Source organism: Andrographis paniculata, unplaced genomic scaffold (assembly GCF_009805555.1).
Source record: "Andrographis paniculata isolate CXL003 unplaced genomic scaffold, ASM980555v1 Contig56END, whole genome shotgun sequence".
NCBI lineage: Eukaryota > Viridiplantae > Streptophyta > Magnoliopsida > Lamiales > Acanthaceae > Andrographis > Andrographis paniculata.
In genome coordinates, this window is record NW_026137591.1 from 1,124,195 (window position 1) to 1,146,309 (window position 22,115).

Sequence of the window (22,115 nt, forward strand, 5' to 3'; positions counted from 1 at the left end):
ATATAAAAAATAATATTTTATATTGAATATTAAATTTTTTTAAAAAATTAAATATATATATATTTAAAATCTTGTCTAAAATACAATTTGTGGCAAACAAACTCGAAATATTACTCATCCTAGAAATTTCAATTTTACTTTTGCAAAATATAAATATACAAAAAGTTATAATCTCTATGCCAAATATATATATATATACATGTATATATATAATAAAAAAATTTACCACGTTTAATTTATCAAAAGCTGAATTAATTAAAATACTGCCACGCAGACTATAAAGAGACACGTGTGAAGTCTACAATTGATAAGTAATAGGCCCCCGCCCTATTACATAGGCGCCTGCCCTATAGTAATAAAAAATACTCCCTATGTCACATTTAATATGGATATATTACTGTAGACATTTAAATTTAGATAAAGTATAATTAGTAAATAATGAAGAAGTGTATTAATAAAAATAATTATTATTTAATAAAAATAATTATAGATTAAGATAAATAAATAATTTAATTAAAATTAAGAAAATTATAAAATTTAAAATTTAAAATGCGATTAAAGTGCATAATTATATTTCAAAAAATAGAAAGGACAAGTTACGTGGGACGGACGAAAATAGAAAATATGGATAAATTATGTGGGACGGAGAGAGTAATACTTCCTCGCCCCATAACTATACTCTTAGTTGGCTGGATACGATATTTAAATAATATTGATATTATATTGGTAGTTATTAAATATTATAGATAAAAGACTTTTTTGTCCTTGTGAGTGTATTAGTATAAAAAATATTGGTAATTGTGTAATAAGAATGAAAAAATATGAGTAATTTTATGTTGATATAATTATTTATGAAAATAAAATTATTGTTTTGGAACTGACAAAAATGATAAACAAAACTATTATATTGGGACGAAAGTAGTAATAATAAACATATATTGAGTCCACATAACATAATGATAGTATATGCAAAATATTCTTGTAACAAACGTAATTATAATACTCCACTCTCAATAAATAGTTCGTACAATAATAAATAAGAAAATAAATACCTTTTATGTTCAATTAAAATATATATTTATTTTGGGTAAAATTTAAAATTATATATATAGGTAAAATTATTTTTGTTTTTATTTTTTAGTGTAAAAATAATTATATTATTGTAAAATAAGAATATTATATTTTTAAAATTAATATTTTGTAAGTGAACAATTTAAAATAAAAATATATATTTTATTAGTAGAAATAAATAATAATATTATTTAATATTTTTATGTAAAATAATACTTCATTCATCTCATATAATTGTCATGTTTATTATAGATACAAAAATTCTAAGAAGATAATAACTAGTAAATATTTAAAAATGTATTAGTAAATATAATTATTATAATAAAAATAATTAATTTAATTAATATTAAAATAAAATTTATAATACAATTAAAATGTATAATTATATTTTTTTAAAAAATAAATTATATGGGATTGATCAAAATAAAAAATATATATAATATTTTAATTATTATTAAATAATTTGATATACCAAATAAAAAATATATATTAAATTCAAATTCAAATAGCTATTTTAATTTCAAATCAAAATCAAACAAACTTTTTGTTCAACGTATTTTTCTTATTAAACATATAAAATTCATAAATATTATTGAAAAATACTCTCTCTGTTCATTTTGAAAGCATACATTTATTTTTTGCTCAAAATCTAAAAATAATAGTATTTTAATTATAGTGTTTAGTTAAAAGTAATGTAAAAATAATTTCACTTTGTCTTTGATATTAAAATAATGATGTAATAATAAAACAAGATATTTGTAGAAAAAATGGGATACATAATTACTAAAAATGAAAATAGATACTTTCTAATTGGTCAATTACATAAAAATATGTATACTTTGTAAGTGGACAAATGAAGTATTAGATTTGTTCAATTTATATTTTTGAACGAAGGCATTTTTAATTTTAGGTATCGATAATTGTGTTAATAAAAAAAGGAATGTTTTATAGTATTAAATTATCTACTTTGGCTGAGAGAATAAAGTATATATATTGTGATAATACATATATTCTACTCCCTTCGCCCAATAAATAGTCTTTGTTTACTATTTTATCTTATTTTTATAAATAACCATATCGCTATATAACTATCATTACTATTTCATTATTATTATACAATTGTCACTATCTTTTACACTAATACACTCGCAAGAGCAAAAATGTATTTTACCTATACTTTTTACCCCTTATCAATATAATATCAATATTCTTTAAATCTCGTGCCCAACACAAGCAAGACTATAATTCCGGGACGGAGTGAGTATTTTTTAAATAATATTTATAAAATATTGTTCCACTTAAAAACAGTTAAGGGTGTGTTTGTTTGGGGAATTGGATTGGATTTTTACACTATTTATTCAACTTTTTCCCCCAAAAAACATCAAATCAAACACCTATTTCTCATTTTTTATATTATACTAAAAATCAATTTTACATTCAAAACATCACATCAACAACTATTTATATCAGATCATACAACTTATTCAAATTCAAATTTTTTACTATTCAAATCCCAACTCAAAATCCAAACCCCCAAACAAACACACGCTTAAGTAAATTTTTATTGTATTTTACTCCCTCCATTCCAATACAGTAGTCTTATTTACCATTTTTGTCTGTTCTAAAACAATAGTCTTATTTTTATAAATACCTATATCACCATAAAATTATCCTTACTTTTTTATTATTATTACACAATTGCCACTACTTTTTACACTAATATACTCACAAGGGCAAAAAAGTCATTTATCCTTGTTTTTTACCAACTATCAATATAAAATTAATATTCTTTAAATCTCGTGTCCAACACAATAAGACTATACTTTTGTGATGGAATGAGTATTTTTTTCTAAGAAAACAAACCAAATATTGCAGTTAGTATTCAAAGAATAATTGGATGTGATTTTTTTTAAAGAAATATTGCGACATCAGATCAAATGTATATATTCTTTTATTTTTTACTTTTTTTTCGGCTACAATGCTTAATTTTAAATTTAAAATTATATTGAACAATCTGCAATGTACTAATAAACAATACACGATGTTATGATTGACAATTACACATTATTTATATTAATATATACAAATACAACACATGATATAGTTTCATATAAGACATGCAACAATTAATTTTAATATATGACATAGTCTTATACAACACATGTTGTAATTATAAACAAATACTCCCTCCGTCTCATATCTATATATTCATTTGCTTTTTGCAAGGAGTTTTAGAAATATTAGTTATTATATTAAGATAAAGTAAAAATAAAGGTAAAAGACTAAATTAACCCTATTAGTATTGTATGATACAAATGTAACGATATTTGTGTAATATATTGTAAATTGAAATGATATTTGTAATGTTAAGTAGATAGTACAATTACTAAAAAAAAGAAATAGATACTTTTTTATGTGACGGACCAAAATGGAAAAATAAATAAATTGTTAAGGAACGTAAGAAGTAGTACATATCTTTACTACAAATAACACGTATTGTTTATAATAAAGACGGGTCTATTTTTATATTTTACGTGTGCTGATTTTTCATCGGCACCATAACCTATTCATTCTCACGCTAATTTATATATTATTATAGTAAAAGTAATTTATATACTAATATATAAATAATTTTAATTTATATAAATTACAAATATATTGTTCATTTCGTTAATTCACAAAATATACATATTTTTATTTTGAATTATTCAATTACAAAGTAATTATTTCAAAAATATCTCATTTTTCTTTATATTACCCCGTATTAACATTACATTATTGTTTTTAGACCAAAAGGCAAATACAAAATTATTTTATACTATTTTTATATACCCACTAAATTTAAAATACTGCTCCCTTCGTCCCACTTCTCATGTCCACCTTTCCATTTCCATCCGTCCCACTTATTTTGTCACTTTTCTTTTTTGAAAAATAATTATACATTTTAATCTTATTTTTAAAAATTTAATTTTTATTTTTTAATTTTAATTATACTAATCAATTATTTTAATCTTAATCTATAATTATTTTTATTATACGATAATTATTTTCACTAATACATTTTTAATTATTTACTAATTATACCCCTCCTAAATTCCCGTGTCTACAGTAACGCGGTCAAATTATCCGGGACGGAAGGAGTATTATTTTTAAACTCTGCCTTAAAAATCTAACTATTCTAAATCCTTAAAAAAAAAAAAAAAAAAAAAAAAAAAAAGTCCTTCAACTATAATACTCCCTCCGTCCCACGAAATTAGTCAATTTTTCATTTTTTAGCTGTGTCACGAAATTAGACTACTTTCCTATTATAAATAATTAGTAACTAATACTTTTAATTAAAACAACTTAACTATATTTTATTAACTAATACTTCTAACTGAAAAAACTTAACTATATTTTATTAACTTATTAATATCTTTAGTTTTATTATTTGTTAATTGTAAATTTAGAAGTTAGACTAAAATTTTGAATAATAAAAATAATAAATATTTAATATTATATAAATAAATATTCATTTAATTTTAAAATTAAATTTTAATGTAATATATAATAAAAATTTGATGTTTGATTTGGAAATTTATGGCTAAAAAATTAATTAAAAATGAGATTTGATATTGACTTTTCTTTTTCTTTGTTCAAAAAAATAAAAAAATAAAACTTATTTATAAAGCAAAATTATAAACTTATTTTTAATTTCGGTATTTAATGTAAAATATTATATTCTAATACCATGTATACAATTCAGTTAGAGATGGTTTGAGATAGTATACCAAAAATATCGAAATATATTGTATACCATACCAAATTTTTTAATTTATTAAAAAAAAGGTATCGATATTGTATCAAATAATCAGTATATACAAAAATACCAATTTTTTTTTTAATTATCTATATATACTGTAAATATCTTATTGTATACGTTATCGTACAAAAAAATTCATATTGTATCGAAATTTTGAAATTTTTTCGGTATTCTTTTTACGAGTATGCATATTATTTTCGTAATTCAATATTTTTTATTTGCAAATTCGGTATACCAAAATATTTGTACGGTACGGTAAAATATCATACCAAAAATTTTGTACCGTACGTATGCGATGTGGTATTAAATTTGGTATGTCATAACGAACTATCTCGAACAACAACAAATTCAATTGTTTATATAATTCTTTTTATTATATTTTTTTATTATATAAATTACATTTAAATTATTAATTTTTTTTTTTTTATCTAAATACATGTATTGATTCACAATAAATATAATTATTATTAATATTTTAAAATAATATCAATAAATAAAAAATTCAACATTTAAATTATGAACAAAATCACTCGGCTCTGTTTACTTTGTTATTCTTATATATATATATATATACTTTTTATACTTCTCGGTCCTGCCACATATATGATTCATTTTTCTTTTGTGTACGCTCATAAAAGAGACTATTTTTTATTTTTAGTAATTTTATCAATTTTAAATATACTTAACAAATATAAATCAATTTAATTAAACTTCTAACATCTTACACGTATGATCCACTCAAAACTCATTTATTTCTATCTCTCCTCAATTAACATAATTTTTTATCTATATTTTAAACTCCTTATTTTTTATAAAATTAGTTATGGTAATGATAAAAATATTTATTTATTTATTTGTACTATTATATAAAATTTTATTATCTATAAAATGATATTCATATTGCATATATTTTTTCGAAATATAATCTTAAAAATTTTTAAAATACCAATAATATTATTCATATAGAAAATAATAAACTAATATCATAACTTATTATTAATAACTTACTAATTTATACTACCTAAAAAAACCGTGTCCCTAATAAAAGAATTCATTCATTCCGGGACGAAGGGAATATTAAATATATCATTTAAATTATTATTTAAAATTGAAATCAAAACAAAAAAGAATTACAAGAAGGCTCTGTTTAAAAGAAAGTTTTGAAAATTTTTAAAATAACAAAAAAATAATATTTGAACGAAATATTTTATAAATTTAAATAATACCAAATTTTCAAAAATATTATGGCAACAAAATCGAAGTAAACAAACCTTATAAAGTAACAAATGTACACTGTGTTTCTTCACCAAAATTATCAAATTTTTACTATTTGAATTTTATGTCTTTTTAAAATATATATTTATTTTTTTTATAAAATATTTTATAAAATATTAGTTTGATTGCACCTATACCTCGGGCCAATGGGCTTTGAATGGGCCCGGCCCATACACAAGGCCTGACGTGTCAACGTTCCCCAAAGACGGCGGAAGAAAATGAAATGACAACCTCAATTATTGGATTCCTTTTACTACAAGAATCTCTAAGGACCATTTTGTATTTATTTTGTCCACTCATTTAATCTTCTCAAATTTATAAATTTGCCCCTCATGTTTCACGAAATATCTTGATGCTATACGGACTTTAGAAATCAAAGGATAATATTCCTTTGAAATTTGATTTTAGTATTATTTAAAATTTATAAGAGCATTTATTACAATCACCTCTTTTGTTACATTTGTGATGATCTTTATAATTTTTACTATAAAAATTAGTTATCTTTCACCTTACCTTTAATAAAGAAATACAGTTATCAGTATTTATTACCTTTATGAAGAACCGGTTACCTTCCACAAAAATAAAAAATAATAATTCTTCGGTCTCATTGAAAGATTGTCATTTTTTATTTCTGTTCGCTCCATAAATAAGGTTATCATTTCCTAATTTAGTAATTGTACTACCTACTCAACCTAATAAATACCCTTCAAACTTACATTATATTACACAAATGTCATTACTTTTATATTACACAATACTAATAGGGGTATTTTCATCATTTTACTACAATCCATTATAATACTAATATTAAAAAATCTACGTTAAAAAAACAAACGCCACATTTGTTCCGACGGAGGGAGTAATAAATATTATTCAATTTTTTTGAAATTTTAAAATTTAAATTTAATAGAAATTATCTATAATATATATGTTTATTTATTTCGAATAATTTCAAAATTTTAAAATAGTAAATTATATGTTTTAATATATTAAAATTTATATAGATTAATATTTAAAAAATATAATATTATATTATATAAAAATATTATTAAACAATAAAAATATATATAAATAAATAAATTATTATGGGTCATATAAAATAGTATAGGTAATATGTTGAGATGGATATGACGTGGATGTGAGAGATAAAAGAGATAATGAAGTGGAATGAATGAGTGTAACGAATGCTCTAATATCATTAACTTTTATATATAAAGAAAATTACTTTCTCCTGTCTATCCTATAAATGTTCAGTTTTATGTACAATTTAGATAAATTATAATTAATAAATAATTAAAAATTAAAATTAAAATAATTAATTAATTAATTTAAATTAAAAATTATTAATTATAAAATTTAAAATGTAATTATTATTTTTTAAAAAAATAATAAAATAACACGAACACAAATAAAAATAATAAACAAATAAAATAGGGTGAAGATTTTTTTATTAAAAAATAAAAAAATATTAATATTTAAATCACCAAGAGATAAAAAAATCTAAATAAAAAAGAAAAAAAATATGTTTAGTTTGTAAGTTTAATAGTTGTTTGGTTGGAGATTTAATTTTAAATTTAAATACTTATTTAATATCGTATAGATACATATTAATGAGATATTTTAAATATAAATGTAATTTTAATGTTATATATAAAGAAAAACTACACCTTAATTCAGATCTAAAGTACCTAATTGAGTTTTGATAGTACATTAATTTAGTAGTATTTTATTAGTTAACGTAAGTGCGTAATATAATTTTAATATTTTTGTTATTTATATTTTATGTATAAATTAATTACATGTATAATGATATATTATACTCTATTCGTCTCAAAATATTCTTTTATCATATTTTCGGTTGTTTCATTTCAAAATATCAATTTTATATTTTAATAAAAATAATCACATTAATACTAAAATACTTTAATTTTTATTTAAATTATAACCATATAATTAACATATATAACTACTTTAATAAAAATATTAAAAACTTTTGCAACACTTTCACTCTCAAATAAAATATTATTATTTTTTTAATGTATTATAAAATTCTAAAAGTGTACATTCTAATTATAATAGGACTGACAGAGTAATTTAAATAAAAATTAAAAATATTAATATATTAATGTGATTATTTTTATTATAATAGAAAAATTAATTTTGTATTTAGTATTAAGTATAAAAATGATAATTATAATTGAAAAGAAATAAATAATTAATTTGTTATTTTAAAAAAATATAGAAAATCCTTAAAATCCTCCCACTAAATTATAGTAAAATATAAATATATTTTTTTATAATCACCCGTCAAACTGAATTCAATATTTAAATAGAGTAATTAAATAATAATAATTAATTTGGAAGTGAAAATTCTTATGGTGAGGCAAAGTGAAATTATAAAGAAATACAGGGGTATGCAAGCAAATAACAAAAATACGTAAAAGGATAGTAGTAGTAAGTAAGAAGAAAAATGGCAGAAAACAAAATGGAGGGAGGCTTTGAAAAGAGTGGAAACAAACAACATACAAACTCCAAAGAAATCGAATGGTTGTGCTGAAAACGACGATGCTATGAACATCAAAGTGCCAATATCATTATCGAGGTAACCATCTCAAAATCCATTCAATTCTGTGCTTCCTTCGTCGTCGAATTGACTGTATTTTCTGTACTCTACTATACCATAATATCATTATTTATTTATTTATTTTCCATTTGAGTATTGGAAAGATTCGATTCAGCTATGAAATGGCCTTTTGTTACAGTTATTTTATTGGTAGGTTATTTGATTCTGTGTTGGTGAAGGATTAGGGCTTTCTGGGGGGGATCATTAAGTTGGTTGAGTTCTAATCGAAGGTAATTTGGGGGTTTCTTACATTTGTGGCGATTAATTGGAAGTTCGAGGAGAAAATATTGATTGGGAATTTACAGGAAGTGTTGGTGTGATGCCAAGCTTCAGTTCTCATCAGACATCAGTTTCGAATTCCATGTAATTTCACTTCTCTTACTCTGTTTTTTTTTTTTTTTTTTTTTTTTCCAGTTCTTTGATTGTTCAAAATCTTCAAATGTTTTTTCTGTTGATCGTTTTTTCTTTCTGGATTATTTTCTGTCAATTATGTAGTCCTCACCGTGTTTGTTTATTGAATTTTGTGATTGTTGAAATAGAAGTGAACATTGTAGTATTCAACAGGGTATTTGTGAAAGTATTCGACTACTGATTTGATATTGGAGATGTTCTGAATCTTAAATGAAATTTGTAGTTAGATTCAATATAGTTTTCAAATTATTCAATTCGGTTTGAATGTTCTAAAATACATTTTTAACCATAGTATTCGAATATTGAATTTGAAATTCCACTTTGTTTTTTGCCCTGTTTTTCATTTGAAAATCTGTAATTAAAATTTTCGAAGTAATAAAAATACAAGCATCTACTAAGATTTATCGATCTTGCAAACTTTTTTTTGTAGTTCCGTTTTTGTTTGAATTCTGTTGTAGCCTATTTCGTTGTTAGTTATTCAAGAAAGTTCGATCCTTCTACATTGATGGAATCTGAAATAGACATTTGGACAATCATATTTAGCATTTGCTTCGATCATTAGACTGAAATTTGAGAATATTGAAATATTAGAGTGTGTTTGTTTAGTATTTATAGTTTTAGATGTTCTTGTTGTAAGGTATGGTTAATCGTAGAAGTATCTTTACACTCATAATATTCCGGCATCGTGTGTTCTTTAATCTGTAATTTTCCATCCCCTCCATTTTTGTACCATTTATTATCAGCTTATTTAATGCAAAGTTTCTAAATTGCAGGGGCACAGCAGCGAATACAACACCGTCTTCTCGAGTTTCTGACTTTGGTGTTCTCGAGCAATATCTTGGATTTCGGGTTGGAGAGCCTGCTAGCACCGGTAGAAGTAAGCACCCGTAACTTATAGTTATTTTCATTTCCTACTTTCAACATTGTACAATCATTTTTTATTCTAGCGTAATTTTAATACCACAAGGTTTAGATGAAAATTGTATGATAAGTGTGTCTTAATTTGCTCTCAATCGATGCGCGCATTGAATATAAATTTTTGTTACCATACATTGACGAATGCCGAGCATTTTGTTGATAAATTTTTGTGAAAATATTATAGAAAATAACATTTTGTATGTTTTTGTCAACTTTTATGTATTTTTTATGACGTTTATTGTTTTGTGTATATATTGTCTATTAGATATTATACTCCCTTCATCCATGGATAATGTATCAATTTATTTTTTTTGTACGTATATTTTGGAATATTAGTATTTTATTTTTATATACTATACAATAGAGGGGTGAATATGCAATTTTACTCTAATGATGTTTTATAACGTAGTTAAATTGTGTTGATGACATTGTTGTAATAATAGGTAAGATGTAAGCGCCTTTTCTAAATATTTGCGAGACCACAATTACTTAAAGAAGAAACAGATTAATTGATTTCGGACGGAGCAAAATAATAAAATGGATAGATTAATTCCAAACAGAGCTGGTATATAATATTTTTAGGTAATATTTTTGGAAAATCATGTATGAAAAAACACTAAGCAAACACTAGTCGGAATCTACCTTTTTTTTTTTTGGGTGCTGCTTTGGTCGTTGAAATCTGGAATTCATTTGGCTAATTGGTATCTACAGGTTCAGTATTTAGTCCTACGTTGAACAACGAAGCACTTGCTTCAGATCTTCAGCTTGATACGTTCAATAAGGTAATAAATGTGTCGTTTATGTTCATCATCGTATCATTTCATTCATCTCCTAAATTCAATTGTTAGCATCTTTTTATCTGTTCCTTGTGTAGTCCGTTGCTTTGACTGACCGAAACTTTTCTACTGCCGTTGTGGCATCTCAACCACTGCCATTACAAAAGTTCCCGCTGCGAAATCTCTCCTCCCTATCCGCAGCTCAACATGAAAACTGGGGGGAATCGAACATGGCGGACTCCAGTTCCCACACCGATACTTCCGCTGATGTCGATCCAGATGACAAGAATCAGAAGGTGATTTATCTTTGATCCCTCCCGCCTGATGTTTTGTCTGATCATCGACGTATGTGTCTGAATTTTTCGTGCTCTAATTGTCTGTGCAGTTCGAAAATGGTCAATCCGTAGCAGCAGCCGTTTCGGATTCGAGTGGTAAATCGAAAGAAAAACCACAAGATTGGAAGGTTGCAATCTCTACTATTTCTCAATTCTCTACATTTAGAGCTACTTTTTGATCCTTTCATCCGTTGTGCAGACGCTCCGGAGGCTTGCGCAAAACCGGGAGGCTGCTCGCAAAAGCAGACTAAGAAAAAAAGTAGGTTCTTTCAAATTTTAGACCAAATTTACTTTTGGTTAAAGTTGTTAAGCGTGCCAGAGTTGGTACAGACTCAACTCGGCTTGTTTAGGATTTGAGCTAAAATAGTAGTTCGAATCTGGCTCGCAAGACTCGAACTCGAGCTTGAGTTTGGCTTGAATTTTATGCATATCATGTTTTTTTAATATATAAATTAAATATATCAAATTTTATTCACAATGCATTGTAATAAAGTATTCAAATTTCATTAATAAATACAAACTTTGATATAAAAAATTATGGATGTGTTTAAGGTGTGTTTGTCTGAAGGATTTGCATTATTCACACAAATGATGATTTTTTGTTTTGGTTTTTAATAGTAAAATTTTGAATTGAAATAATTGTAAATTAGAATAATAAATTTTTTTTAAAAAAAGAAAATGGTGTTTGATTTGAGATTTTCGAAGAAAAAAGAAAATTGACATAGTAAAATTAGGGATAAAATCCCACAAGTAATATATTATATTAATTTATAGAATAATATAAATATGTCATCACTAACGAGCTCAATCGTTTATCTCTATAAACGAGTTGAATAGAGCTATTAACAAGCTGAGTGAGGCTTGGCTCGCGAGCTACAGATTGATGAAGATGATTCTTATTGCGTGTTTGTTCTTTTTCAAGGCTTATGTGCAGCAGCTCGAGAATAGCCGGCTGAAGCTAACTCAACTCGAGCAGGAGCTGCAACGAGCACGTCAACAGGGTATCTTTATTTCAAACGCAGGAGATCAATCCCAAGCAGGCTCTGCCAATGCTAACGGTATGCTTCTCTCATCACCCGCTGCCTAAATTTACACGTGTTCGAATACGATAACGTAGAATTCAATTTAGAATGATTGACACATTCATATTGTTCTGAAATTCGATCTATGAGATTAAATATCCAACTTTGTCGTACAGGAGCATTAACGTTTGACGTGGAGTACGCACGGTGGACAGAAGAGCAGAACCGGAGAATAAACAATCTCAGAACTGCAGTGAACGCCCGCGCCAGCGATGCCGAGATTCGAGTGATGGTGGAAAACGTGATGGTGCATTTCAACGACGTTTTCACGCTGAAAGGCGACGCTGCCAAGGCGGACGTGTTCCACATATTGTCGGGAATGTGGAAGACACCCGCGGAACGGTGTTTCATGTGGATAGGCGGTTTTCGACCATCTGAAGTTCTAAAGGTTAATTCCTCTTAACTTCTTGTTTTTCCGAATCCTTCGAATTTTCAAAAACAATCAATAAAAAAAAAAAAGAAAATTCCGTCGATGATGCAGCTCATTGTGAACCAACTGGAGCCTCTCACCGAGCATCAGGCGTCGGGAATAAACAATTTGCAGCAATCGTCGATTCAAGCCGAGGATGCGCTGTTGCAAGGTATGGATGCATTGCAGCAATCGTTAGCCGAGACATTAGCTAATGGTTCTACCGGAGGCCCCGAAAGCAGCTCGTCAGGAAACATTGCGAACTACATGGGTCAGATGGCGATGGCTATGGGGAAGTTGGGCGCTCTCGATGGTTTTCTACGGCAGGTAATGTATCTATCCATGCTCTCCGTTTTTCAATTTGAAAGCTCGACTTTTGTGGTAGATTTCTACGGTTAGATGTGCTCGTGTGATCTATGAAACGATCTTAACAACTTGATCTGAACCTAGAGATAACTATGATTTCGAATTTGTGTTACCCGTCTCGTTTTAACTAAGGTTGAGGTCAAATTTGGATTTCGAAAAAATAAGGATGATCGAGTAGGATCGTTTAGCGGTAGAGTTGGAAAAAAATATCGAAAATATAGTATACCGTATATGCTATATTGAGAAGATATGAGTAACCGTGATTTTTAGTATAGTATACCGTCACTTAGGTTTTCAGTACGGTAATGGTATAGAACTTTATATCTCGTTACTGTATCGAAACTCGGTATATATATGTGGTATTGATGTATATCGAAGTTCGGTATATGTTGGTAATTTTCAATATTTTTAGCTATTTTTGGTATTTCAATATATTGGTAATTTTTAATATTTTTAGCTATTTTTGGTATTTCAATAATTTTTCAATTCAGAGTATCAATTTTTTGTAAGATATACTGTAAATATTTATTGAATGGTTCAGTACAATATTGGTATAATATCTTTCTATATTGATATTTTCGATATCGTATACGGTACATTGTACCCATGGAAGGACTTACTAGGGGGCTAGGGGACCACTCAGCCTTCAAAATATATGTATTTTTTAGTACTAAAAATAATAAAAAATATATATAATTTTATTATTTTGCTCTTAATTTTTTATTTTATAGTGTAAAAAATAATTATAAAAATTTGTTTTGTTGGTTTACACTTTTCTTAAATTTATTTGTTTTAGTAAAACATATTAAATTTTATGTAGTTTTGTTAATTTTTTCTGTAAAATGTTTAGTTTATTTTCAATTTTTTTCTTTTTACCGGATTGAGTCGGGAGAAGTCGAAAAAGACAAGATTGAATTGATAAAAAGACGAATTTTATCGATTTTATGGTATTATCTAAATTTTATGGCTGATTCCGTCACTGATTGTGCCATCTAACCGTATTTAGGATACTTGGCAAGACATATATATTATATATAAATATATATATCGAGTTGCCAAATTTGGTATCTCTCTCGTTGTTGCCTGATGCCGTTTTGTAATTAGAGCTGTTAAACGAGTCGAGCTAGTCGACTGAGTTATCTTTTGTTTTGTATGTAATAGGCGGACAACTTGAGACAACAAACACTACAACAGATGCATCGGGTACTTACGACGAGGCAATCAGCCCGCGCCCTGCTCCTGATACATGACTACTTCTCGAGACTCCGGGCCCTCAGCTCTCTGTGGCTGGCCCGGACGCGCGAGCTGGGATGATGCGATCGGCGCATGTACGGTATGAAAATTATTTTCCGTCGAATCGAACTGGGTTTTAAGTTAAAAGGGATAGCAGCGATGGTTTGGTTGTGTGGCTAATAATAATAATAATAATAATGTAGGAAGATGATAGATAGATGTAATAGAAATATATATATATATGTATGTATGTATATATAAGTGTATGTATTGTGTGTAAATGTTGTAGGCTTGTAATAAGTGATGGCATTTGATTCTTACACCATCTTCGATATTCATGTTCCGAATAATCAAAGTTTCTTTAGATAGAAATCTTATATATATATATATATATATATACTCCCTCTGATCCAATACAATAGTTTTGTTTATTATTTTTATCCGTTCCAAAACAATAGTTTCAATTCCATAAATAATTATATCACCATAAAATTATTTCTATTTCTTTTTATTATTATTACATAATTGACGCTACTTTTTACGTTAATATACTCACAAGGACAAAAAAGTCATTTATTCTTACTTTTTACCGATTATTAATATAATATCAATATTTCTTAAATCACGTGTCAAACACAACAAGATTATACTTTTGGGACAGAGGAAGTATAATTTAAGTTAAATATATGATGAGAGGAAACAATGATGTTTTTTAAAAGTTAGTGTCTATAAATAATGTCAAAATTTTTAAAAAAATGTATATGTAAAGAGACTTCAAGTAATTATTATTATTATTTATAGCGTGGAAATCCGAAGCTGTTATTCGAAAGTGCGCACAAAGTAAATTCACGATCGAACCTAATATCCTGCAAATTATGTTCAACAAGGCAAATCATCGTTTATTAATAATATATATCTATCTATTATTGTTGATGAATAATGTCAAGAATTTTCAAATATGTAAAAAAAGAGTTAAAACAATTATTATTTTATACTTATTTCATTCATTATTATTTCTTAGCCTTCGACTTTTTGTATTCCTGCAATTGGCATAAAAAGCCAGGACAAAGAGAGTACTATTTTATAGTTGATACTATATGTATAGTAAATGTGTAAAGTACAATTTTGTTTTTTTATTATACTATTCAATAATTTTTTCTCTGAAAATATTAAATCAAATATTTATTTTTTATTTATTATATTATATTAAAATTTATTTTTACATTTAAAATCAAACAATTATTTCAATTCAAAATTTTACAGTTCAAAATCAAAATTTATAAATATAAATATATTAACATAATATATATATATATATTATTCTATTCAACATAAAATATTATTTTTTATATTACTGATACTATTCTTCTAACAGATCAAGCTCGTTGGTTCTTATCTAGAAATTTCATGTCGCGATTTTCTGACTAAATCAAGTTGTAAGAAAGGCCGTGTGGGGCTGAAACCTTAATCGCGGGGCATATTTAGCCTTCGACGCCATAAACTGTGCGCGCGGCTCCACTTTTTTTTTTTTTTTTTTTTTTTCGCTTTTCTTTTTTCTTTCTAACACATTTATGTCAATGTTTTGGATTCTTGCATATTCATTAGTAGTTAACTATCCATTCTAAGCTTGCACTTTTTGGACTTCATTTCACATGTTGTCCCCTTGTGTTCGAAAACTTCGCCATCTCATGTCTTAATCCCGATGCATTCCCTTTATCGATTTGCATCGCTTTCTTGATCCGTCCCCTTCTTACCGGATCGAGCGCGACAGCCATGTTGGGTCGGGATAGGACTTTGTTCTAAAATTTTCACAATCTAATGAAAAACATATCAACTAGAATGTTTTTTTTATTACATGTAAGTTTCATTATTATAAGATATAGGTTTTTATATAGTCATTGTTGTAAAAAAAAAATTAAAAAATAAAAATAAGATAAAAATAAAAGTAAACATAAATTTGTATGACGAAAAAGAATATAAAAATATTATATATATGCACACTAATAGAATACATAGAAGTATACTCTACAAATTCTTTAAAAAATCAATCGCATAACAAACTATTCATTTTTTCATTTTAGTCCGTCCAATAACAAAGTATCTATTTCTTTTTTTAGTAATTGTACTATCTACCTAACATTATAAATACTCTTACAATTTACAATATATTACACAAATGTCATAGCTTTTATATCATACAATACTAATAAAGTTATTTTAGTCATTTTTACTTTATTCCTACTATATTTCAATATAATACTAATATTTCTAAAATTATGTGTAAAAAGCAGATGGATACTTAGTTATGGGAACGAGAGAGTAATAATTTAACGTCAAATATTATTTTTTGTATAAATATATATATATATATCGGGATGCTTTTTTATACTCCCTCTGTCCCACATAATTTGTCCTTATTTTCTATTTTTGTCCGTTCCACATAACTTGTCATTTCTATTTTTGGAAATATAATTATGTACTTTAATCGTATTTTAAATTTTAAATTTTATAATTTTCTTAATTTTAATTAAACTATTTACTTATCTTAATCTTAATCTATAATTATTTTTACTAAATAATAATTATTTTTACTAATACATTTCTTAATTATTTACTAATTATATTTTACCTAAATTCTCGTGTCTACAGTAATATACTCATATTACATGGGACGTAGGGAATAGTGAATATAAATAATGACTTTATAGTGAATATAAATAATGACTTTAAATTAAAATTACTAAACATACACACATTCAATATTAGTGTTTCTGATACGTGGGTGGTATGAAGGTAGGATTTTATTATTATTATTATTATTATAAATTAAATTAAAAGAGTAAAAAAGAATATCAATTACATCGAGCAATTGGGATTAATTAACGTTTTTTCACTTGTATTTTTTGTGGGACAAATTTTATAGATGTTACTATATTAAAAATACAATATATACACATTAACGTAATATAATATATATATTTTTTATCAATTTACAAAAAGTCAATAATTCAATACAAAATATTATTTTCTATATTACTAATATAATACTAATATAAACAAAAAATATGTTCATGAAAAATACAAAATAAATAAAAGTAAAACAAACGACAAAAAAAAGTTCAAAATTATACATTTAGAATATTGTACCAAAAATAAAAATGACAAAAAAAAAATAGGACCGAAAATAATGTCCGTCCCAAAATAATAGTCTTATTTTCATAAATAACCATATCACCGTAAAATTACCCTTACTTTTCCATTTTTATTACACAATTGTCACTATTTTTTACAGTAATACATTTACGTAGGCAAAAAAAAAATCTTTTATTCATACTTTTAACTCACTACTAATATAATATCGATATTCCTTAAATCTCATGTCCAACCCAATTAAGACGGAGACAGTAATAATAATAATAATAATAATAATAATAATAATATGGGCCTATTAAGAAAACATGCATTTATGGGTTCACTTGCAGTGTTTTTGTGTTCCATTTTTATTATTTATTCAAAATAAATGATCTTTATAGTTTGCATTTGTGTTTATCCCTACCTACTTGTTACTTGTTGTTCAATCAAATTATATATATATATATGTAATAATAATTTAATTAAATTAGGTGTTTGCTAAATTATCATTTAAAACAATAATGTGACTTGTTTAATTTCAATATATATATATATATTTAATTTGTTTAGTTGTGGATTGAAATTGATTTGAAATACAAAATTAATTTTTAAATTTTTTGTTTAAATGATATTTTTATGTGATATTTTATATATAAAAAAAATTATATATTTTTATTGAAAATTATATATAATGGATAATGTCAGTTTGAATTACATTTTTAATTTCTCTCAAGATATTTTAGAAACAATCAAAATAAATATTTTAATAATATTTTAACCATTTTCAATAATAAAATATATATATATATATCAAATTAAATTAGATTAATGCATAGAAACGCTGAGGTAAAATAGCATGTTTTAATTGCATATTCAAGACCACTCAGTTTTACTTATATAATGCTCATTTTATTCCAAATTTTTTATTGTTATTTTTTTTTTAATTTGAAATGTCTTGTAAATTTATATAATGTTCATATATATATATATATAATTTATAAAATATTTTAAATAAAAAGTAAGAATAAAATAATTAAAAAAATTAAAATTAAAATTAAAACCATCAAAATTATACGGAGTACATAATATTTAAATAAATATTAAATTGTAGATAGTTGTATAAATGGTACAAAATAATTTTTAAAAATACAGATACAAAAATACTTTCAAACCCCAAATTTTAATCTAAGTAATAAAAATTTTAAAATATTCTAAATAATATTTAGAACGAAAACTAAAGATTGTGTGTGTGTTTTTTAGTGTACATTTGGGTGAGGATTTGAGTTATTTATTTTAAAATTTTAAAATTCAATTTAAAATAATCGTTTGTTTTAATATAAATAAATGTTGATGTAAAATTTTTTAATGTAAAATTAATTTTAATATAATATAAAATATAACAATTTAATTTAATAATATTATATATATATAAACTGATGAATAGTTTAAAATCCCCAAAGACTCCCTATCAAACACTAATAATATTACTTCCTTCGTCCATTGAAAAGTTACCATTTTCTATTTTTGTCCGTTCTAAAACAAGATTATCATTTTTTAATTTAGTAATTGTACTACCTACTTAACATAATAAATATTCTTTCAACTTACAATATATTACACAAATATCATTATTTTTATATTACATCATACTAATAGGGGTATTTTTATCTTTTTACTACAATTTAATATAATACTAATATTAAAAAATCTACGTAAAAAAAAAACAAATGTCACCATTCCAACTAACAGGACGAAATGAATATTTGATTTGTTTATATATAACTAATATTTTTTATTTAAAAAAATTAGCTTATTTGATTATATTTTTAATAAACATATACTACTTTTTTATAAAATATTATATTAAAATACATTTCAAGAACTTAACTTTTAATGTATTATTTTTTATATTATGTATATATTTATAAATTTTGTTTTATATATATACATATATACTTTTTAAAAATGAGTACCCAAATGGACCCAAAGTTTTGGGCCCTGGGCGTCGGCCCGGGTGGCCCATGCCCAGGGCCGGCCTGTTATCTTATTATTTTTTATTACTATATTTTATTTATTTATTATTTATTATATTTTAATATTATAATATTATTATCTTTTAAAAATTTTATGTTTAATCAGACTTATATAATTATAATGGACGGAGAAAATATGAAAAAAAAAAAAGTTGATTCATTTAAAAAATTGGGGTAAATTATATAATACCTTCTTATATTTTAATAAAAATACACGTGAAATTTTATTGTGTTTATATAAAATTTGCACAAAACACTATCTTTGTCCAAAAGTGATATTTGATTCTAAATAAATATCTAAATTACTTAATTTTTATACAAATAAAAAACAAAAATATTTTAAATAATTTTTTTGAATAAAATAGATAAATAATTGATCAATCATTTATTTTTATAACTTTTTTTAAAAATCATATAACAATAAATTTTCAAAAACTGAAGAAATAATCAATTATTTTTTTATTTATTTTATTTTAAAAAAATTATTTAAGATATTTTGTGTATTTTTTATTTGTATTAAATTTGTGTAATTTAGGTTTTTATTTAGAATCAAATATCAATTTTGGAAAAAAAAAAAAAAATTATTATAAATTTTATATTAACATAAGAGAGTTTCACGTAATAAATAAAATACAAAATATTTTATTCATTTTTAGTAAAAATTGAGATAGTTTAGTGTAGGAAAAGTGGGGGTTAGGGAGAGGGCATAAAATTAGGAATGACGCTTTTGAATGAAAAAGGTAAGAATCGCATGTGCTGTCTTTGACGCTTTCTTTATCTTATAACATTCCCCACTTACACTTACCCAACCATTTCCCATGTGCTCTTGTCTTCGTCTATCTTGTTTGCTTTCTATCCCCGCCTCATCCTCTGCGGGCGCGTCCACGCTACTTACCGTGTTCCCCTCCTCCTGCGCCGTCCGATCTTAGATCGATCCGCGATGGATTGGCTGGCTGGCGGGCTGGCAGCTGCTGTTATGTTAGTGTTAGTGGATGTTCGTTTATTAGTGGTTGAGTTATTACATCATTTTAATTAATGTTTTTGTGCTGACTGTTAGGCTCACTTATTATGCACCACATGCTTATGTTTTCTTATCATTTTAATTCGGACATTTTATTATATTATTATATATATATTTATTTTATTTATGACGTAAAAATATATCATTATTTTAAAATGTATTATGAGGGAATAAATTCTCAGACAAACCTAATAATTTATATACTAAGCTCGGCAACTAGGATTTGACGAGAAGGGAGACTAATTTTTTTTTTTGAAATAAAATAACCTCAGATAATTTTATTTTTTGGTATATAATATTTTAAAAATTTTGCAAAATAACAAACTACAACAATATTAATTATATATTGTAATATTTATTTTGGTATTGCTAGAAATTGATAAGTACAATTTTTTATTAAAAGAAAATTTTATTTTTAAAAAATAGCAAAGATTGTTTATGTCTCTATGCGTTTTGTTGGGGTTTTTTTAATATAATTTTTTTATTTTTACTAAAAATTAATTTTATATTTAAAATAATGTACATAATACATACTTATATTATATAAAAAAATATTTAAATTAACTTTTATTATTATTTAAAATCTAAATTCAAAATTCAAATCCAAACAAATACACCATATATAAAAATATATCTTTAGATTATTTTAATTAAATTTTTTACTATATATATAAATATTACATATATAAAAAAAAAAAAAACTAAAAAGGATGGAATTGTAGGTAAAAATAATTTTTTTAAAAAAAATAAAAAAAATAAAAAATTATAATTTTTAATTAATTACTAATTGTACTTGTATAAATTTTCGTATTTACTATCCACATTATCTTACAGAGAGAATATATTAATATTATATTAAATAAATATTTCAATTTAAAATATTAATTATTCAAAATTTAAATCCTCTGCCACTGGATTTTCAACTCTAATTTTGAGATAGTTATTTTGACCAATTATTATTATTATTTGCACGTAAAGATTAATAAAAACAAATAAATTCTGGAATTGCAACGGTAAAATAGAAGTATAACGTTATGAAAAAGGACCACATTAGTCGACGATTTGTGGCCGTTGGATGCGATTTGTGGCCGTTGGATGTGTTTTTTTTTTTTTTTTTTTTAATTTGACAAAATCAATCATAATTAATTAATGGCACTTTTTGTAATAGTAGAAGATTATCAAACGAGATAGATATCCGAAAAAGGTTTAAGGAAACAATGCTTTGAAAATTGTGTTTGTTTATTTTTGTAAATTTGAAAACAATAAAAGATTGAAAGCAAACCCAACAGTGTTAATTAGTGTGAAGTTACAAAATGAACTAAGGGTGTGTTTGCTTGGGGGTTTGGATTTTTAACTGGGATTTGAATTGTAAAAATTTTGAATTTGATTAGTTGTATGATGTGATATAAATAGGTGTTGATGTGATGTTTTGAATGTAAAATTAATTTTTAATATAATATAAAAAAATAAATATTTGATTTGATGTTTTTGGGAAAAAAAATATGATTATTGGAAATCCAAACAAATTCCTCGAACAAACACACCCTTAATTAAATTAATACTATGATAGTGGCCACGTGGCGCGCGAACAAAATCTGTAGGATGTGGTGCGGTGCAGAGGATAAAAA

General features: G+C 24.8%; 1 protein-coding gene across 10 annotated transcripts; it reads left to right on the plus strand.

Annotated features, from left to right (window-relative positions):
• The first annotated feature begins 8,627 nt into the window (after nt 1–8,627).
• On the plus strand, nt 8,628–14,667 carry LOC127256746 (transcription factor TGA2.1-like). 10 transcript variants are annotated; one of them, XM_051282897.1, is made up of 12 exons: nt 8,628–8,750; nt 8,926–9,001; nt 9,077–9,134; nt 9,956–10,059; nt 10,812–10,882; nt 10,975–11,172; nt 11,262–11,339; nt 11,411–11,470; nt 12,134–12,269; nt 12,410–12,681; nt 12,775–13,029; nt 14,230–14,667. In XM_051282897.1, exons 3-12 carry the CDS (start codon nt 9,091–9,093, stop codon nt 14,380–14,382), a joined length of 1,371 nt encoding a protein of 456 aa, XP_051138854.1. In that variant the 5' UTR covers nt 8,628–8,750; nt 8,926–9,001; nt 9,077–9,090; the 3' UTR covers nt 14,383–14,667. The 10 variants fall into 10 exon arrangements, with proteins under 10 accessions (XP_051138854.1, XP_051138864.1, XP_051138863.1 ...); XM_051282907.1 differs by having other exon boundaries at nt 11,044–11,172; XM_051282901.1 differs by having other exon boundaries at nt 8,629–8,750; nt 8,911–9,001.
• Nucleotides 14,668–22,115: the final 7,448 nt, after the last annotated feature.